The sequence below is a fragment of the Sabethes cyaneus genome, chromosome 2, assembly GCF_943734655.1.
Source record: "Sabethes cyaneus chromosome 2, idSabCyanKW18_F2, whole genome shotgun sequence".
NCBI classification, from domain to species: Eukaryota; Metazoa; Arthropoda; class Insecta; order Diptera; family Culicidae; genus Sabethes; species Sabethes cyaneus.
Window position 1 is genome coordinate 105,518,287 of NC_071354.1, and position 17,548 is coordinate 105,535,834.

Consider the following 17,548-nt stretch of genomic DNA (forward strand, 5'->3'; position numbering starts at 1 on the left):
CGAAAAACCATTATTATTTGCAAGTTTTGCAACTCCTATCGGAACTTAGATGCCACTGTTGCTGGTAGGCTAGGGAATTCTTTGACTGAAATCCACTAAATTAATAAAACTAACCATTAAGCAGATAGCATTTCTTCCCTCATCAATGGGACTGATGCTTTTGTCTCGGAAGAGTAAAACTGTTTATCGAAATGTTTGGGTAATTTCGAATTGCATTCAACTGTGGCATGAGTTAGTGTTGCTACTTGTTAGTTTGTTCCTCGGGTGCCAAAAATCGGCGATGGGCAATCGGTGATAACGATTTAAGGGAATCAACGATATTCTCATCTTCCTGTACGATAGTTCAAAATATCTCAGTCGATGTACGGTTGTGAGCAAATGTCCAGGATCGTACCAAACCTCACCTATACACAATATGGCTGTAGATTTATGTTTACTTACATATTTTGCTTCGTCTTTGTCTCGTTTTTTTTGTATGTTGTATATGGGTTTCAAATTTATTAACTTAGATAAATTCTCTTAACTAGTACATGCGACAGCTGAGCTGAACGTAGATAACCAAAACGAGTAACATAACAAATGACCTATGCTGCAGTAAAATATAGATGTTCCTCTGCTTAACCATTGATATACTGTCTGAAAAGAAAGAGTTACAAAAGACAAAAAAACGCAGTTTAGTGGTGATGGAAGCACATTAATTTCACTGGAAAAAAGAGCACATAAATTTCAGCACTTGGAAAATCGGATCAAAAGCAGAGCGCACGTTCACATAGAGCCATAGTACCGAATCCAATTGACATTGCAGTTCAACGGATTAGGATGTCGGGTTGTCAGCTGTTCTGATAGCGTTCTGGTTGAATGATACTTAGATATTCTACAGTTGAAGCCAAAAATTTAACTAACTCAAGCATCAAGCCTCAATTTTTTGCAAGGGCACAGTTTATGGAATTATGAACGAAAACAATATTTAAAAACTCGAGATCATTGAAAATAAATGAAAATTTTCTGATCTTCACGAATATTATTAATTAAAATTTCAAGGCATCATACAACAAAATCTCCTTCCTGGAAACACAAGCAGATTTTCTCAGCACACAGTGAAGGATATTGGATTATCCCACGAAACAAATCTACAGCTGCGTGGTTTTATTAATTTTTATGAATATTCTATTGCGGAATAACGATTACCTAAAGTTTTATAGGGGACTTTCCCATTGCCAAGTAGAAAGAGTCTTATTTAATACTTATAGTTGACAATTTAACTCGAATAAAACTATCCGTAAACCAGCATCGCAGATCTTATTGCGGTTGCTTATATTACCACAAGAAAACTAGTTAGCTATGTAGCATCTCTTACAAAACAATTCTGAGTATTGCCCAGAGAACGCGTACCAATACATTGGAGTATCAATACACCATTTATTTTGTATAGACAACTTTTCGGATATACGAACGCCCGCAACATAAAAGTCCGCTGATCAGGCTCCATAGCTTGTACAGCGACACGAATGATAACGGAAAGCGATGCATCAATGTTACAGCTTTCCGACGCCTAGTGACCAGAAGCACTTTCTTTTATCGCAAAGATCCACAATGCCACCTGAAGACCATCTGACTAACGAACATTGAACCATAACGACTGCATTCTCATCGATGTCTGGTTTTTCTTGAACATTACCTAGTAGCAGTACATGTGCTCTGAAAACTTGTCACCAGCTCCAAAGGCAGCGTGCGACAGGAGTGAGTACCGCTGCCTTCGAATGATTATTATCCCCCCAGACATAAACAAATGCAACAGTAATTTTGCCCCAATGTACCTCAGTACACTAACAACAGCACAACAGAACCCATATCCAAGCTGCAAACAATGACCCATCTCATGCCAGACCAGGCCGATCCACATTCTCGGAGTAATTAAAAACGGGCTCTCGAAAAGGGGCAAATCTAAAATATCGCATCCCGATGGCAGCAGTGAATCATTCTGGCAATGCCGCCCATGCTTTCTCCCACGCTCTCTTTTCAGCACCGTTATCCGATCGCAATAGATCAGTACCGACAGGCTTGATTTGCTCTTTTTACTTTATTTTTGCTCTTTTGAATACAGCGTCCCAGTCAAACAAAGCACAAACGGCTTCTGTGGAATCAATATTTCTGTGACCATTTGAGCGACAAGTTCGCTATTTTGATAGTGTTAAGGGTGTACACGCATCGCCTATCGAGGCTATTAGTTCAAATCGAGTCGGAAGACTCAGTGAATATTATCGAACGTGAACCCAGCGGAGGAAAGATTCGAGTGTTCAGGTGCTGTGAGGCTGGGAATCGCCGGCCTGTGCGTGTTAGTGTCGTCAGCAAGCTTTGTACTAGCCTGCAGAAGCCCAGTATTTAATATATTACAAAGTCCATACATTCGTTAGTTGGATCACGCGACGCTAAGCTGCACGAGAGGATTTTGAGCTCAGGTAGATGAGCAGATGGGCTGGCAAAGGGTGAACATGTGCATTCCATAACCTCTGTTCATTAACTCCCATTCCTACCTCCACGAGGTGCCGGCTGGGGTACGCAACTTCGGTTGTCGTATGCTAACAGGAAAGGGGGCACAGTGGCTCCCGCCCACATTAAGATGGCAGCCCCATCAGCGGGATAAGGACCTTAGGTTAACAGCCTACTGTACCAGAACATACAAAAAGTTACCGAAAATGAAAGAAGAAATCTCTCCGGATTATTTGCAACGACCTTTAGCATGAAAACACGGACACGAATCGGAACATGGAATATAGTGACCCTTGCCCAGCAGGGCAAGCTGGCTCAACTTGCAAGGGAAGCTAGCCGCCTGAAGCTTGAAATCCTGGGGCTGAGCGAGGTCCGCTGGCCGGGTACTGGCGAACACAGGACATCATCCGGGCAAGTCTTGCTCTACTGGCATACGAGGTGAAAATGCTACTCGAGAAAGAGGAGTTGGATTCCTACTGAGCCCAGGGGCACATGCGGCCCTGATGAAGTGGGAACCAACAAATGAGCGAATAATCGTTGCCAGATTCAGAACACGGGTTAGGAACCTTACGGCAATCCAGTGCTATGCGCTAACAGATGCTGCCGACCTGCAGGAGAAAGAGAGTTTTTACAGCCAGCTGAACAGCGTGGTTGAGAAAATCCCGAAGGGGGACATCCAAATTCACATGGGCGACTTCAACGCGAAGATTGGCTCAAACAACGCGGACCTTGAACGCGTCATGGGACGCCATGGCCTAGGAGAGATGAGCGAAAACGGGGAGCTGTTTACAGAATTCTGTGGTAATAACGACATGGTCATTGGTGGATCGCTCTTCTCCCATAGACCAGTACATAAAGTCACGTGGGTTTCCCGCGACGGCCGAACAGAAAACCAAATCGACCACATCTGCATCAGCCGGAAATGGAGAAGTAGCCTTCTTGATGTACGCAACAAACGCAGCGCTGACATTGCATCTGACCGTCATATTGTTATCGCTGAGATACGTCTGCGCGTCGCACGTGTCCAACGACGGGAGGAGAAAGTGAATCTCGAGCCTCGGAGTTGCCACCTGGTGGAACCGTCGAAGAGCAATGGACCGGCATCAAGAACGCCTTCATCACAACCAGTGATGAAACCCTCGGCAAAGCGCGCAGTGGGCGGAGGGTGTGGATTTCGGATGAAACTTGGAGGAAGATCGACGAGCGGAGAGAGGCGAAAGCCGGCATTGAGCGAGCGCGGACCAGATCGGCTAAGACAGCTGCCCGTCAACGATACGCCGAACTGGACAGGGCTGTTAAACGTGCTTGTAGGCGGGACAAGAGAGCCTGGACTAACTCCCTAGCCGAACAAGGAGAAACCGCCGCCGCCAATGGTGATATCCGTTTGTTGTGCGATATTTCTCGCCGCCTTAGTGGTGCCAGGATGAATACAAAGATGCCGCTAAAGGACAGAGCTGCTCAGCTATTGACTGACCGTACAGAACAGCTTAAGCGATGGAATGAACATTTTGAACAACTCTTCCGAGTTTCAAATGTCAGAGCAACAAAACCAGCAGCGTATGACGCCTACAGTTCGTCGAATTAATCGCGTCAACTCGGAGGCGCCATCGCTGGATGAAATTGTAACAGCCATCAAGAGTATGAAATCCAATAGAGCGCCAGGGATAGATCGTATTTCAGCCGAAATGCTCAAAGCTGACCCATCTTTGTCAGCCCAGATGATGCATCAGCTTTTCAGCAATATTTGAGAAACCGCAACTTTTCCGGTGGACTGGATGCAGAGCATATTGGTCAAAGTCCCTAAGAAAGGAGACCTAACGGAATGCGGTAACTGGCATGGCATCACATTGCTCTGTATTACTCTGTACTCTGTAAGGTAATCCTCAACCGGATCCAGGAGAAGATCGACGCTACTCTCCGGCGGCAGCAAGCTGGATTCCGTGCTGGCCGATCATGTGTAGACCATATCACAACGCTCCGCATTATATTGGAGCAGATCAATGAATTCCAGGACTCTCTTCTGCTGGTGTTCGTTGACTTCGAAAAGACGTTCGACCGACTCAATCACGAAAACATCTGGGGCGCACTTAGGCGTAGAGGAGTTCCAGATAAGCTAGTCCATCTCATCGAGGCTTAGTACGAGGCGTTCTCGTGCAAGGTTTTGCACGACGGCGTCTTGGCCGACCCCATAAGGGTTACTGCTGGCGTGAGACAGGGCTGCATTTTATCACCGCTTCTGTTTCTCATCGTTATGGATGAGATATTAGTTGGAGCAATTGACAGTAGACCAAATCGAGGATTGCCTTGGAATCCTCTAGCGATGGAGCAGCTAAATGACCTTGACCTAGCCGACGACATTGTCTTGCTCGCACAACGCCGAAACGACATGCAGAGCAAGTTAGATGACCTCTCCGAGAGCTCCCAAGCAGCAGGTCTCACAGTCAATGTAGCGAAAACTAAGTCTATGGCAGTGAACACTGACAATGCCACCAACTTCACAGTAGCGGGACAATAAGTTGAGCAGGTAGCCGCCTTTCAATATCTTGGTAGCCAAACAACGCCCGATGGTGGTACCAAGGCTGATATAGCCACACGGATCAGGAAGGCCAGGGGTGCCTTTGCAGGTCTGCGAAACATTTGGCGCTCAAACCAGATCACTCTACGTACGAAAACCCGAATCTTTAATTCAAACGTTAAATCCGTACTGCTGTATGCCTGCGAAACGTGGTGCGTCTCAGCGGAGACAACGCAAAAACTGCAGGTATTCATTAACCGGTGCCTGCGATACATTCATACATCGTGCCTGGTGGCCTGATAATTGGATATCCAATGAGGAACTCCATCGTCGGTGTCATCAACGGCCGATAGCCACAGAAATTCGTGAACTTAGGTGGAAGTGGATAGTAACCAAGAGGGAGGGAATATAAATAAAATAGTTAAGAATTAGCCGTTCCTTTCGTTTCTTTTGTGAAATTGATGCATTTCTTTTGTACACTGGCGGTCTCGTCAATGGTTTGTCGTATTACTTTTGCGCTGAATCGCGAACCTGTTTCCAGGCAGTCAAGGACGGGCCAGAATCCCCACTTCGTTTTCATCTGATAAATTTTTGTCCCGTGCTCGCGGGAGCGTCCGTCCCCATGTAACAAACTATCCACGGTATACAACTCAGATAAGTGTTCGGTAATTAGACACTGGATGCTGGACACTGGACATACTGGATGAAGTTTTACCTTTCGCTATGAAGCTAGAAGCACGTTTGAAGACGGATGGAACAAGATATGCTCGGCTGTCAATGTGGCCGCAACTGTGGTGGTAAGAGAAGAAATTTAAAAGACTGATTTGATGGGGAATGTAAGCAACCGATGGAGAGAAAAAAAGAATTTGGAAAATTCGGAAGTAGTAATAGTAATCGGAATCGGAATTGACCCTGCTGGAACTGCCGATCTCCCAACTTCCCAGTGAACACTTGGGTGTTTTCTGGTGTACTGAAAAGCCACAAGTTCGACGTCGTAGCGCTGCAGCAGGTGCGCTGAAAGGGTTCAGAGATGGGCATACCACCTACCAAAGCTGCGGCAACCCACACAAGCTGCCATCGAAGTTTTCATAGTAATGTGCGAGATGCGAAATCAGGTAATTGGGTGGTGGCCAATCAATCCACGAATGTGCAGATTGAGAATAAAGCCCTAGCAACAATGTTAGTTTTATTGTATTTTTGTGGCGGTTTTCATGACCAATTTCGATCATAAATACCATCATAAGAGTGTAATAAAACCCAAATTGTTACTTGGGAGGTCCGGTTCCGTAAGCATAATAAACGTGCATAGCTCTCACCACAGAAGTATCGATGACGAAAAGAGGGAACTCTACGCGAAATTGGAGCGTCCGTTATCCAAAACATGATATCAAAATCGTTATCGGGGATTTTAATCGACCAGGAAGGGGAATACAAACCGGTGATTGAAGGGTTTAGCATACTCCCACTGACCAACGAAATGGGCCTAAGACTTACCGACCTCCAAGAGCCTGGCCCTACGTAGTACCACCTTGCAACTTCCAGTATAGACTTCTACACAAGGACTCTCGGAGGTCACCAAATCAAACAGAATCACAGATGGAGCACGTTTTGATCGATTGTCGGCATTTATCAGATATCATTGATGCCAGATCTTGTCGAAACGCTAACGTTGACTCGGATCACACCGTTGTGAACCGTCGTAAACTACGCGTATTTATTCGAAATTGCGCTGTCGGAAGAGGACGAGCTGGAAGAAACTACTCTCGAGGACTGTTGGAATACCATCAAAACAGCCATTCCATCAGACACGTGGTACGAAATCAGCGTGATGATTGGTTTGACGATGAATGTAGGAGGGTGATGAATAAGAAGGATACTGAGCCAAGATGAGCAGTGCCGTTCGTCAAAATGTGGAAAAAGAAAATTTAGTGAACCCAAACTTTCGGGAGAAAAAGCGCTGCCTGGAAGAGCACGAGTATGTGGAGTTAAAGTGGGTGCATCGTTCTTAGGAAACGCAAAAGTTCTACCAGAAACAGCACGGATCCCTTGCAAAGACTTTGTGCCGCGATCCGAAATGTGTCCAGATAAGAATGGCAGTATTTTACCGGACGATTGTGAGGTGACTGAAAGGTGGAAAAAGCGATTCGATGAATACCTGAATGGCGCTCTTGCGGAAAGCTATGGCGGCGTGGAAAGCAATTTAGACGGGGCGACAAACATAGGAGAGGTGCCAGTCTCAACGACAGGCGAATTTAAGATGGCCATCATGCAGCTAAAAAATAACAGTTCTGAATGCGGGCTGCAAAGTGCTGTTTCAAATCATTTTACGCCGACGATCACCAATTTGGCGAACAGATTTGTGGCAATTTTTCCAGCCTGGTTCGTTGAAGGACGGTCAACAACAGATAAAAAATATTTAACCTTCGTCAGATCCTCTAGAAAGGCCAAACATCTTTCATTTGCTGACTTCAAAGCTGCGTATGATCATCGCATCGACCAAATTTTTAAATGATTCAATCAACCACAGTGCTGTGTTGTGCTGATGTGGGGTGGATTGCCAAATTCATTCGAATCACACAGGTCAAAGTAATGGTCTCTCATGCATGTCATAGTACTACAACATATCACTGTTATGAATCGAGCGGGTATCAACACGCAGGACACAATCCTCATTAAATCTAGTATTTTCTTTGCTGACGACATGGATATTATCGGCAGAACATCTGTGGCAGTGGCTGAATAGTATATCAGACTACAGCACGAAGCAGTAAAGATTGAGTCTAAAATAAAGTACATGCTGGACGGTGGAACCGAGGCCGTCCGACGCCACTTGGGCAGCAGTGTAAATATCGTCAGCGATATGTTTGTGGTAGTTGCCCAATTTGTTCATCTTGGCTCACCCACAGGTAAAAACGGACAAAGACACACGTCGTGAGATTCGAAGACGTATTATCAGCGGAAGTCCTACTTACTATGGGATTTTAATGCAATGGCGATTGAACAGATAAAGCGTATCCTGATATAAGACGATCATTAGACCTCTACGGACATGAATCGTGGACAATGCTTGAGGAGGACCTGCGAGTCACCGTCGATAATAATACGAGCAAGGAGATTCAATGGTACATTTAGACAGGATGCGCAAGAAATTTCAATCAAAGTCGACCACGTTGCAAAGATGCCAGACGACTGCGCAGTGAAGGCTGTCTTCAAGAACCCCACCGGCATCAGAAAGAGGAGCCCAACGTGCTAGGTGGCTCAACTGGCGGGTGTTAGGGCGCTCAGTGAATTGACGACGAATAGCCTAGGACCGAGTACAATGGAGACAAGTTCTTGATACAGCACGGTGAATTCTAGAAGGAAGTAAGTACCAATTCTAAAATATTTCTTGGGGTTTTCCGAATGTTACTCTTTGAGTCATGTATAAAAAAGTGTTTCATTATGTTGAAAATAGGTCATTTTTAAGTTTGGTCAGTTGTGCTTTTAATTATACCCTCATGACCCTGATGATATAGAAAGATAAAATATTCAGTAAAGTTATTCAGTGAGTAGGGTAGTTGATCCAATAGTTGTGGTAGTACCAATAGTTGCGCCACTATTCATTATTAATGCATATTTTCATCACCGTAGCATTTTAGATAAAACAATTACATTCATTATATAAACAGGTTTTTAGAAGTATTAGTAGTTAGACTACACCATTTAAAATTAAAGCATTATTTGCTAAAATGCCAATTTTCCAAAATCCAACGCGCAGTTGGAGCGCACAACTATAGGCGCTCATCTATAGTTTTGCTACGATGTTTTTTCACTTAGCAACCTAGCAATGTATATGGAATACCACAATTGAAGGAACATCAAACTTAATTAAGGAAACATTAGCGCAACTGTTGGTACAATATAATTGAATTGGAAAATTCATTTTTTCTTTATAAAGCTTCTCGTACAACAAAAGCAATTGTATTGGCTTGGGACAAATACCTTGAATTTGATAAATTTATATCCCACAAGCATTAATTGAAGCATATACCTCAATAAACAAGCAAAATGAAGTTATATTGTGCTTAGTGGCGCAACTAATGGATCATCTACCCTATCTGTTTGTTGGTCGAAAGATCTTAAAAATTTGGACTGTAATCTCTACTTTGCTAGTGAATCATTTTAATATGGAATATTCTGAAACTCCAGCTGCCTTTGGAATGGTTTATTTGCAAATGGTTTTTGTAAATTGAAACTCAAAATAACATTGCATTTGAAAGCATGGGACCTCTTATTCTTTGCAGCCAAATCGTCTGGATTTGGGTTTCAAATCGTAACTGCCACGCTGGGTGACTTTCACTCAATTGCCTTAATTTATCTACTTAAACTTACCATCGAAAAGCGACCCGGCAGACGACGTTACAGCTGAAGCAGAGGATTCGCCTAGAATAGTGAAAAATGGTACTTAATCATTTGTAGTTTTAAGTGGTTATTATTCAAGATGTCCTTTATCAAGGGTGTCGTGCTTTTGTTTAGTCATCGTAAAATAGAATAGCTGAATTACAGTTTCGCTATGCTCATCTACAGTTTTTTAATTTTCATATAGTTTTTGCCAACAGGAGTTTAAAGTATCTGGTGAATAATCGTGGACATCAGAAAAAGTATTAACGGGTGACAAATAAAATTTTGGAATTTCTTGAGGCCCCTATACTCCACAACAAACGAGCTCAGAGAGAAATGAGAGCATGTATGTGTTAGCACCCCCTCTTCTTTTTGTCAATATTTTTTGTTTTGTTTATGCTTGCCCAGTTTTGCTTAAAATGGCGTCGAAACAAGAAGCGTTTCGGGAGTGCGTTGTACAGTTCTACGAACTGCCACAGTAGTCTCGGCAAAAAGTAGAAAGTACACCATTTTAAAAGCGAATTTGTTGCGGCTTATGCTGTTTAGCATATGCTAAGATGCCCAACAACTATTCGCAAGCAAGGTAGTGGAAGTCCAGCCAAAATTATGGACGCAGCAGGACATCGTTCTCTTTCTCGTTTCTTCAACAACAAGCCCTCTGGTTTGGCTATCAATTAAGATGACGAATTAAGATGACGAATGTTTGAACAAAATTTTGATTCCGTTTCTACAAAAACATACAATACGTGTTTTGGCAGGATAGAGCATCATCGCATTACGCCAAAAAAAAAACACAATCGTTCCTGAATACCCTTCCGATCCCATTTTTACCTATAAACTGCGACTCAAAATATCTGTCTCAGTGCGCCCAATCGAAGATTTCTTCGGGGTTTTGAGTTCCTTGGTGTACAACAATAACTGGAGAACCACGAATTGCACAAAGTTGATTGGTAGAATCAAGAGATGCATTCGCAAAGTTGATATGACGACCGTACAACGCTCCTGTTTCGACGTCAAACGATAGCTTCGCCTATTACGGACTGTTTTCGAATGTACGCTAATTTTTTTTCAACAATGGATAATGTATCTTTAATTTCGGTACATCAGATTTTCTTCATGTATCTTTGTCTTTCTTTGATTGCTTGAGAAAAAAATCCCAAATTCTTAGTTGTCACCCGTTACAATTTCGAAATAAATTAATTGCTTGACAGTGGCGATGAAATACACTCATCTAAATCGTTGGCAAATTTTTTTTATGAAAAATTGCCACTTCAGTGAAATAGTTCTCGAATAGCATCGTTTCCTTCTTTTTTGATACCTGAATAGGTCGGTAGGTGCACCTAGATTGAGCAAAATACAGAGCTTTGCATGAGTCCCACCATCCCACTCTTCTGATGGGCCAGGTATCGAATTCGGGCAGCAATTTACGGGCCTTGTAAGCTCAGAGCTTGCAATCTCGACTTACCATTTATGACATGCAGCGAGACAGTAATCGGTGGACTGTTCGATGGGCTGCACGAGTAGTTCCCGGAGTCTTTTTTCCTTGTCGATTCAATGATCAGTGAGCCAATCTGTAGGATTGCAGATGTTTCGGAAGAGAAAGAGAGAGAAAAAATACAGATAGGATATAAAAAATGGTCTTCTGAAAAGGGATGGAATGCATTCTGGCGTAGCGCGGAAAAGTACGGTGGAGTGAGAACAAAAAGCATAAATCGACACTCATAGAGCAAGGAAAAAACTGAACATAAATTGTACTCGACACACAAGTTGGATATATTACTTTTTCGATCGATCCGGACTAAAAGTACCTAGAGCAAAGCGTCATGGGAAAAACAGACATTGAATCGAAAGTTATTGAATATGAATACTCTTGCCATGCTAAATCAAGCGTGTTTCTATCAAGGTGTGCGGATGCATGATTTGTAGTGGAGTAGAACGTGTCGCTGAAAATTGTGGCAGCACAGATTTAAGGCCTGCATATAAAACACCAACAATTTCTTTAAATATAACGAATGGAAGCAAAATTGATCTCATTTTTTCAGCTTTATACATTTTTGCTCGAAAAATTTAATACCAATACAATCTTTTGGAACTGCTACGAAGTGCTAGTCTTTCTGAACGTATCAGCCTAAAATATCGTTCCCCAATAAGTACACAGCACAGCGAGATAGTAAAATGTGACTCCCTGAAGCAAGATTAAAGCGCCCTGAAGTGACTGGAAAATAGAAGAGCTACTGTGCGTCCCAAAGGCTGTCACAAAATTGTTTGCTATCTGTTGACACTGCCAGGATTTGGCTTATTGGGAACGAGAGCAACGATGCAATGTGACGTCGTAAAGCTTTTACATACTGACTTCCGAACTGGCAAGTGAGCAGGAACCGGCGGAAAGCACTCAGCAAGCCAGTCCTGGCGAAGGAAATCGATGAAAATTTATGCTAACAAAGAAAAACGAATACCACTATGGGGAAGATGAGTAGTGAAAGCGGCAGAAGTGACAGAAGTAATAAATCTATCGCGCTTTATTCCTAGGCGGCCGTGGGAAAATGCCTTGATTGAGTTTGAAAAATTCTGTCTCGAGCGAAGCACATTTTCCACAACGTTGATATAATGCATCCTTATTATTTTTGATTATTATTCCTTGTTTGCTCGATGCTGACGTCTTAGGTTCGTTATGTTTAGTGCTTCATCAGGTCAGATTTCACTGAAAGAGGTCTAATAGGCTTTATTATGCTTATGTTACTTTAGAATACAACTCTTGCGTTTTATTTATTGTAGCTTTTCTAGAGTATGAACATAAATTTGGATTTGTATTTGTATTTGTATTTATTTATCTGATTCATCTGACATTGTGTCCTAATGAGAAAAAAGGTATAGTAATTTCTAAGAAAAACAAACGATTACGAAAAGCCTGAATTGGAACATTAAAATTGAACATCTCAAACGTTTCAGAATCGTAGCTCTTTGACCGCAGAATACTGATTCAACTATTTTTTCCCTAAACGGGTTGGGTAAAAAATATAACGCTAATAAAAGGTCTATCAAAAATTAAACCGTAATTCAAAAAATTGGTAATAACACACGCTTGAATAAACCAACCTTTGGTAGTAAAAATTAAGCGCGATTGACAAAATTCACAAAAAAACATTGAAGTTAGAAAGCCGTTGAACGAAAACAATATAATGGGCTTTTAGTAGCAGGATACTTGCAGTTATTCCATAAACAACCCTCAGATATTTATTTCCTATCTAAAACAAGTTCTAGGATGCATGTGTATTGCGTAAGTTTTTTGAACAACAATATTGTGAATCAAAATTAAATAATAGATATAACTGTAAATCCAATCACACATAGTTATTCTGTTTGCCACAGATTGCTAGAGCATTCATTCGAGACCATTTGTTCGGATAAGCATGTAGGAATACAAATTTCCACTTTCATCTGATATGCATGCATATCAGATTTAGTCTGCTTTAAAAACCGTAGATCTGCAGCTAGTAACCACTACTGGATTGCCGTCCTAATGCACACGAGATGTGACAAATCCAGCATTTCCCAGAATTCATTTCCTTACATTTTTCTCAGCCAAGGAATTGAGAAGAATCGCTTCGCTTTCGTTCAGCCGAGGAAATGATTGAGAATTCTTATATAGATTTTCGCATTGCATCTCCTCGCAGCTTTGCATATAAGGACGACGAATGGGCTTTGGTTGCACTGCTGACGGAAGGAAAATCGGAAGGAATAAAATTTGTGTAAGAAACGGAGACTACCGGCAAAAAACTGTGTGCAATAAAGCGTAGCTTATAAACTTTCAGGGGAAATTTTGAATAGATGAAATTTTGGCAAAGCGGCATATAAAATGGAGAATGATTATGACTATAAATCTGGAAGCAGCAAGCAAAGTTTTACGAAAAAAAAAATAACTGTGAAACGGCTTTCACAACGTTGCTCTTCTTACAGTGCTGTGGATGTCACCGTCCAGGTCCGGTGCGCCACGATCCAGCTGCGTTTTCCAACCTCGTCGATTCTCAGTGAAAATCTGTTGGGTACCGTGATACCAAATGATATAGGATGGCGGCTCCAGAGCACCGCGGACGACACAGCGCAGTATGACGGCACTACCCGCCTTCACGTATCGGTCGGAATCTCCAATAAGCTCAGTTCTTGGCACTGTGGAAAGGAACAAGAAAGAAAATTTTATTTTAAGACGCACTCGTTCAGGGATGATTAATAAAATGAACAATTACTCGAAGAGGCATTTTCGAACCATTGCTGTTCATTGAAACGGACATAAACGGACATTAATGTTATTATGTTATGATATTAACAAGAGTAACGCTGCTGATGCTGATATATTCTGACTGTAACCTTCCGGTAGTTATTTGGTGAATTTCTCAGAGAAGCGTCGCTAATTGAATGCATAATAAAACAATAAAATGATGTAAATATGCAAACATATGTCTGATAGTTGTTGCATTCTGAAAAAAATCGATATCGTTTTTCGTTGTATTTTTTTTTGCTACGAAACATTATACTAACAAGAAATGTTTACTGCGGGTCACGCATAGCGCAATTCTACTGCAATGTTCATATAAGTGTTGAATGGGGAATTTTTAAAAAGAATTTATGGTTGTTTTTATATCTTAGGTTCCTTCTAGGCGACTCAATCGTTTTAAATTTTCATACATAGTAAATTTGTCAATGCATAATTTTTTATTGCTATTCATTTGAGATACATATTGAAACTTATTTTTTGTATTACTATTATACTGCCCATAAATGGAAGACAGTCACATCTGCAAAAACGTGCAACTACGAAAAACGCTGTTGAAGCCACGACAATTTTTCTTTAATATTGAATCGATTTTGGAAACAAATCGTCCAAATTGTCATAAAATCACTGTAGTATCGTAATTCTGTAATACAAATAACTTCATTCGCATTTACATTGACCATCATAGTAGGCTATGCGCATTAGTTATAAAACCTATAAAAGACATAATACATTCTTACTGAATCTACCTTTCGAACCACACGTGTTTCATATATCTCCGTCTAGTTTGAAGCTGTTACATTTTGGCGACGAGGATGGGATCGACAAATTCGTTTGGTATGTATAAAATACTTAGGAAAATAACAAATCGCGAGTTGATTGCTTAAATGCAGATATATTGATGTGAATGATTCTAGCACGATCAAATTATAAAATAAAAAAAGGACTGTTTGGTTTGAGATACGTTGCTTGAATGCAGTAGACAGAAAATTTGATTTGTGACAAAGCGAAACAAGCTGATACTCGTTGCTTAAATGCAGTAGACGGAATTGTGATTTGTGAAAAAGAGACTCGTTGCTTAAATGCAGTAAGTGAATTTCGTTTTGTAGAAATTGGTTTCAAAATGTTTGCTTAAATGCACTTCGAACAAGAAAAGTTAGGTGATGCACAATTATAGTTACCATAGTAACTATGGTTACTTTGATGATGCGAGAAAATCAGAATAATGCAGTTCGAACAAGAACCGTTTGGCGATAAACAAAAATGGTTACCTTAGTAACAATGGTTACTACGGTAACTATGGGTTGAGTTATGAAAGCAGTACGAAACTTGCAGAGACAAAGTAGTTACGAGCCGAACAAAGTAGAACATATTTGTCAAGACATACAAGATATTTTTGTTATGTCAAGTAATCGGTTAGTTGTTTAAAAGTAATAGATATACGTTGAAGAATTATTTTATAGTGAGACGCATTTATAGTTAAATCAAGTTGAAAAAAAAAATTTGAACTGAGGAGTCGAGTGACTGATGTGCTGATTGATTTGATGTTTTACAGAAACAATGCGATCACTTGGACTGCAGCTAAGAGCGTTTGAATACGCGTCGTATACTAATGATGTTGGCATAGAGTGGCGTAAGTGGCTAAGATCTTTTGAGGCCATGATTCGTGCAAGCCGGATTGATGATGACGAATGGAAGCGAGATTTATTACTGCACTATGCGGGACCGAGCGTTCAGGAACTCTTCGATACATTACCCGAGGTACCAGGAATTAACGAACGTGGACCGTTGCTGAATGTTGAGCATTATACACCGAATATGACTGCTTACGATGAAGCCAAAAGTAAGTTGAATGACTTTTTCTTGCCAAAGGAAAATTCTACCTATGAACGACACTTACTACGTCAAATGAAGCCACGAACTGGGGAAAATATTGACGCCTTCACTATTAGATTACGCGTTCAAGCAGAACGTTGTGGGTTCGGTGATGGAGCGGAAGAAAATATAAAAGATCAAATTATTGAGAAGTGTGAATCAACTAAACTACGTCGCGAATTACTAAAACAAGGGGATGTCAATCTCGACCAGGTGTTAGGAATAGCAAAAATTTTCGAAACCGTCTCTCAACAAGAAAAATCGTTTGCCGGTGTAGGTGAACTGAAATCACAGGATGTTAATAAGATTGAAACAACATATGGAAAAAGGAAGAAATTCGACGCGCCGAAACAGTTTGAATGTCATCGTTGCGGTTACTTTGGACATGTTGCTAAAGATGATAGTTGTCCAGCAAAAGGGAAGCTGTGCAATAAGTGCGGTGGAAAGGACCATTTTCAAAAGAAATGCCGTAGCAAGCAATCAAGGAATGAGTCGAGGAAAACAAATACTAATCCAAGATTTGAAAGCCGAGTAAATATTAATAATACTGATATGGGCCATAAGAACGACCAAATGAATGTTGTAAAGCACATAGCTGATGAACAAACTGAATACGTTTTCAACATTACAACATTGGATGGCAATGTAGAAATTCGGTGTGAAATAGGTGGCGTTACTGTTTCAGCAGTAATAGATTCCGGTTCTAAGTATAACTTGCTTAGTGAATCAAATTGGGAAAGATTAAAGGAAAAAAAAATAAATGTGTCAAACCAACGTCGAGAAGCGTCAATGGTGTTCAAACCTTATGGAGGACAATCGTTACAGCTAATTGGTGTGTTTACAGCTACGGTCAAGTTGAGTGATGCTAGCTTATCGGCTGAGTTCTATGTTATAAAAGGAGATGGTAAAATTTTGATTGGACGAGATACAGCAATGGCTATGGGTGTCCTAAAGATAGGAATGCCTGTTAATAAAGTAGAAGTTAATGCTGAAAGTAAGAAGCTAGGAACAATCAGAGATATAATCGTAGATATTCCGATTAAAGCAGATGCTGTACCAGTTGTTCAACCGTATCGACGAATACCGGTGGCTTTAGAGAAGGTAGTGGATAATAAACTGGACAACTTGCTTGAGCAAGGTGTTATCGAAGCGGTGAACGAACCAGCGAAATGGATATCTCCTATAGTAGTGGTACCCAAAGGAAATGATGGCGACGTGCGCATATGTGTAGATATGCGTCGAGCAAATGAAGCTGTAGAAAGAGAAAATCATCCTTTACCAACTCTTGAAGATTTTTTGCCACATTTGGCAAAGGCAAAGGTTTTCTCTCGTTTAGACGTAAAAAATGCTTTTCACCAGGTAGGTGATGTGTCTGACGATATTTAATATATATAACATATATATTGCATCAGTTTTGGTTTTGATTGTTGAATTAAATCAAATAAATTTTCAAGTTTCGGAAGCTAAGATCTTAATGTTTTATTTTAGGTTGAAATATCAAAGAAATCCCGCGAAATTACTACGTTCATTACGCGTAAAGGCTTGTTTCGTTATACTCGACTAATGTTTGGTATAAACTGCGCGCCTGAACTGTTCCAAAAAACAATGGAACAGATTCTGAGCGGGTGCCAAGGGTGTTTGATTTATATCGACGATATAATTATTCATGGACCTGATCAGAGTCAGCATAATATAAGATTGGAAAAGGTCATTCAAAGATTACATGAATGGAATGTGATCCTAAACGAAGAAAAATGTATCTATGGAGTATCTGAAATGAGAGTTTTGGGACATATCTTGTCAGCAAATGGAATCAAGCCAGACATTGATAAATTAGACTCCATTCGTCGTTTCCGAGAACCAAAATCTGCAGAAGAGGTAAGAAGTTTCTTAGGCTTAGTTAATTACCTTGGCAGGTTTATTCCCGATCTGGCAACTTTGACGCATCCATTACGACAATTAACGGTTCAAAAACAAAATTTCGTTTGGAAACTCGAGCAACAAGTAGCATTTGCTAA

The 17,548-nt window shown here is 41.1% G+C and overlaps 1 protein-coding gene across 1 annotated transcript in view; it reads right to left on the minus strand.

The window, feature by feature from the left end:
- Window positions 1-523: 523 nt before the first annotated feature.
- Window positions 524-17,548, minus strand: part of LOC128735813 (zwei Ig domain protein zig-8-like) — an 82,102-nt gene continuing 65,077 nt past the window's right edge. Inside the window, exons 5-8 of the mRNA XM_053830298.1 lie at window positions 13,341-13,552; window positions 10,851-10,956; window positions 9,377-9,427; window positions 524-636 (exon numbers count right to left, since the gene is read on the minus strand). Of these exons, the coding sequence (XP_053686273.1) occupies window positions 524-636; window positions 9,377-9,427; window positions 10,851-10,956; window positions 13,341-13,552 (482 nt within the window). The remainder of the gene's footprint in view (window positions 637-9,376; window positions 9,428-10,850; window positions 10,957-13,340; window positions 13,553-17,548) is intronic.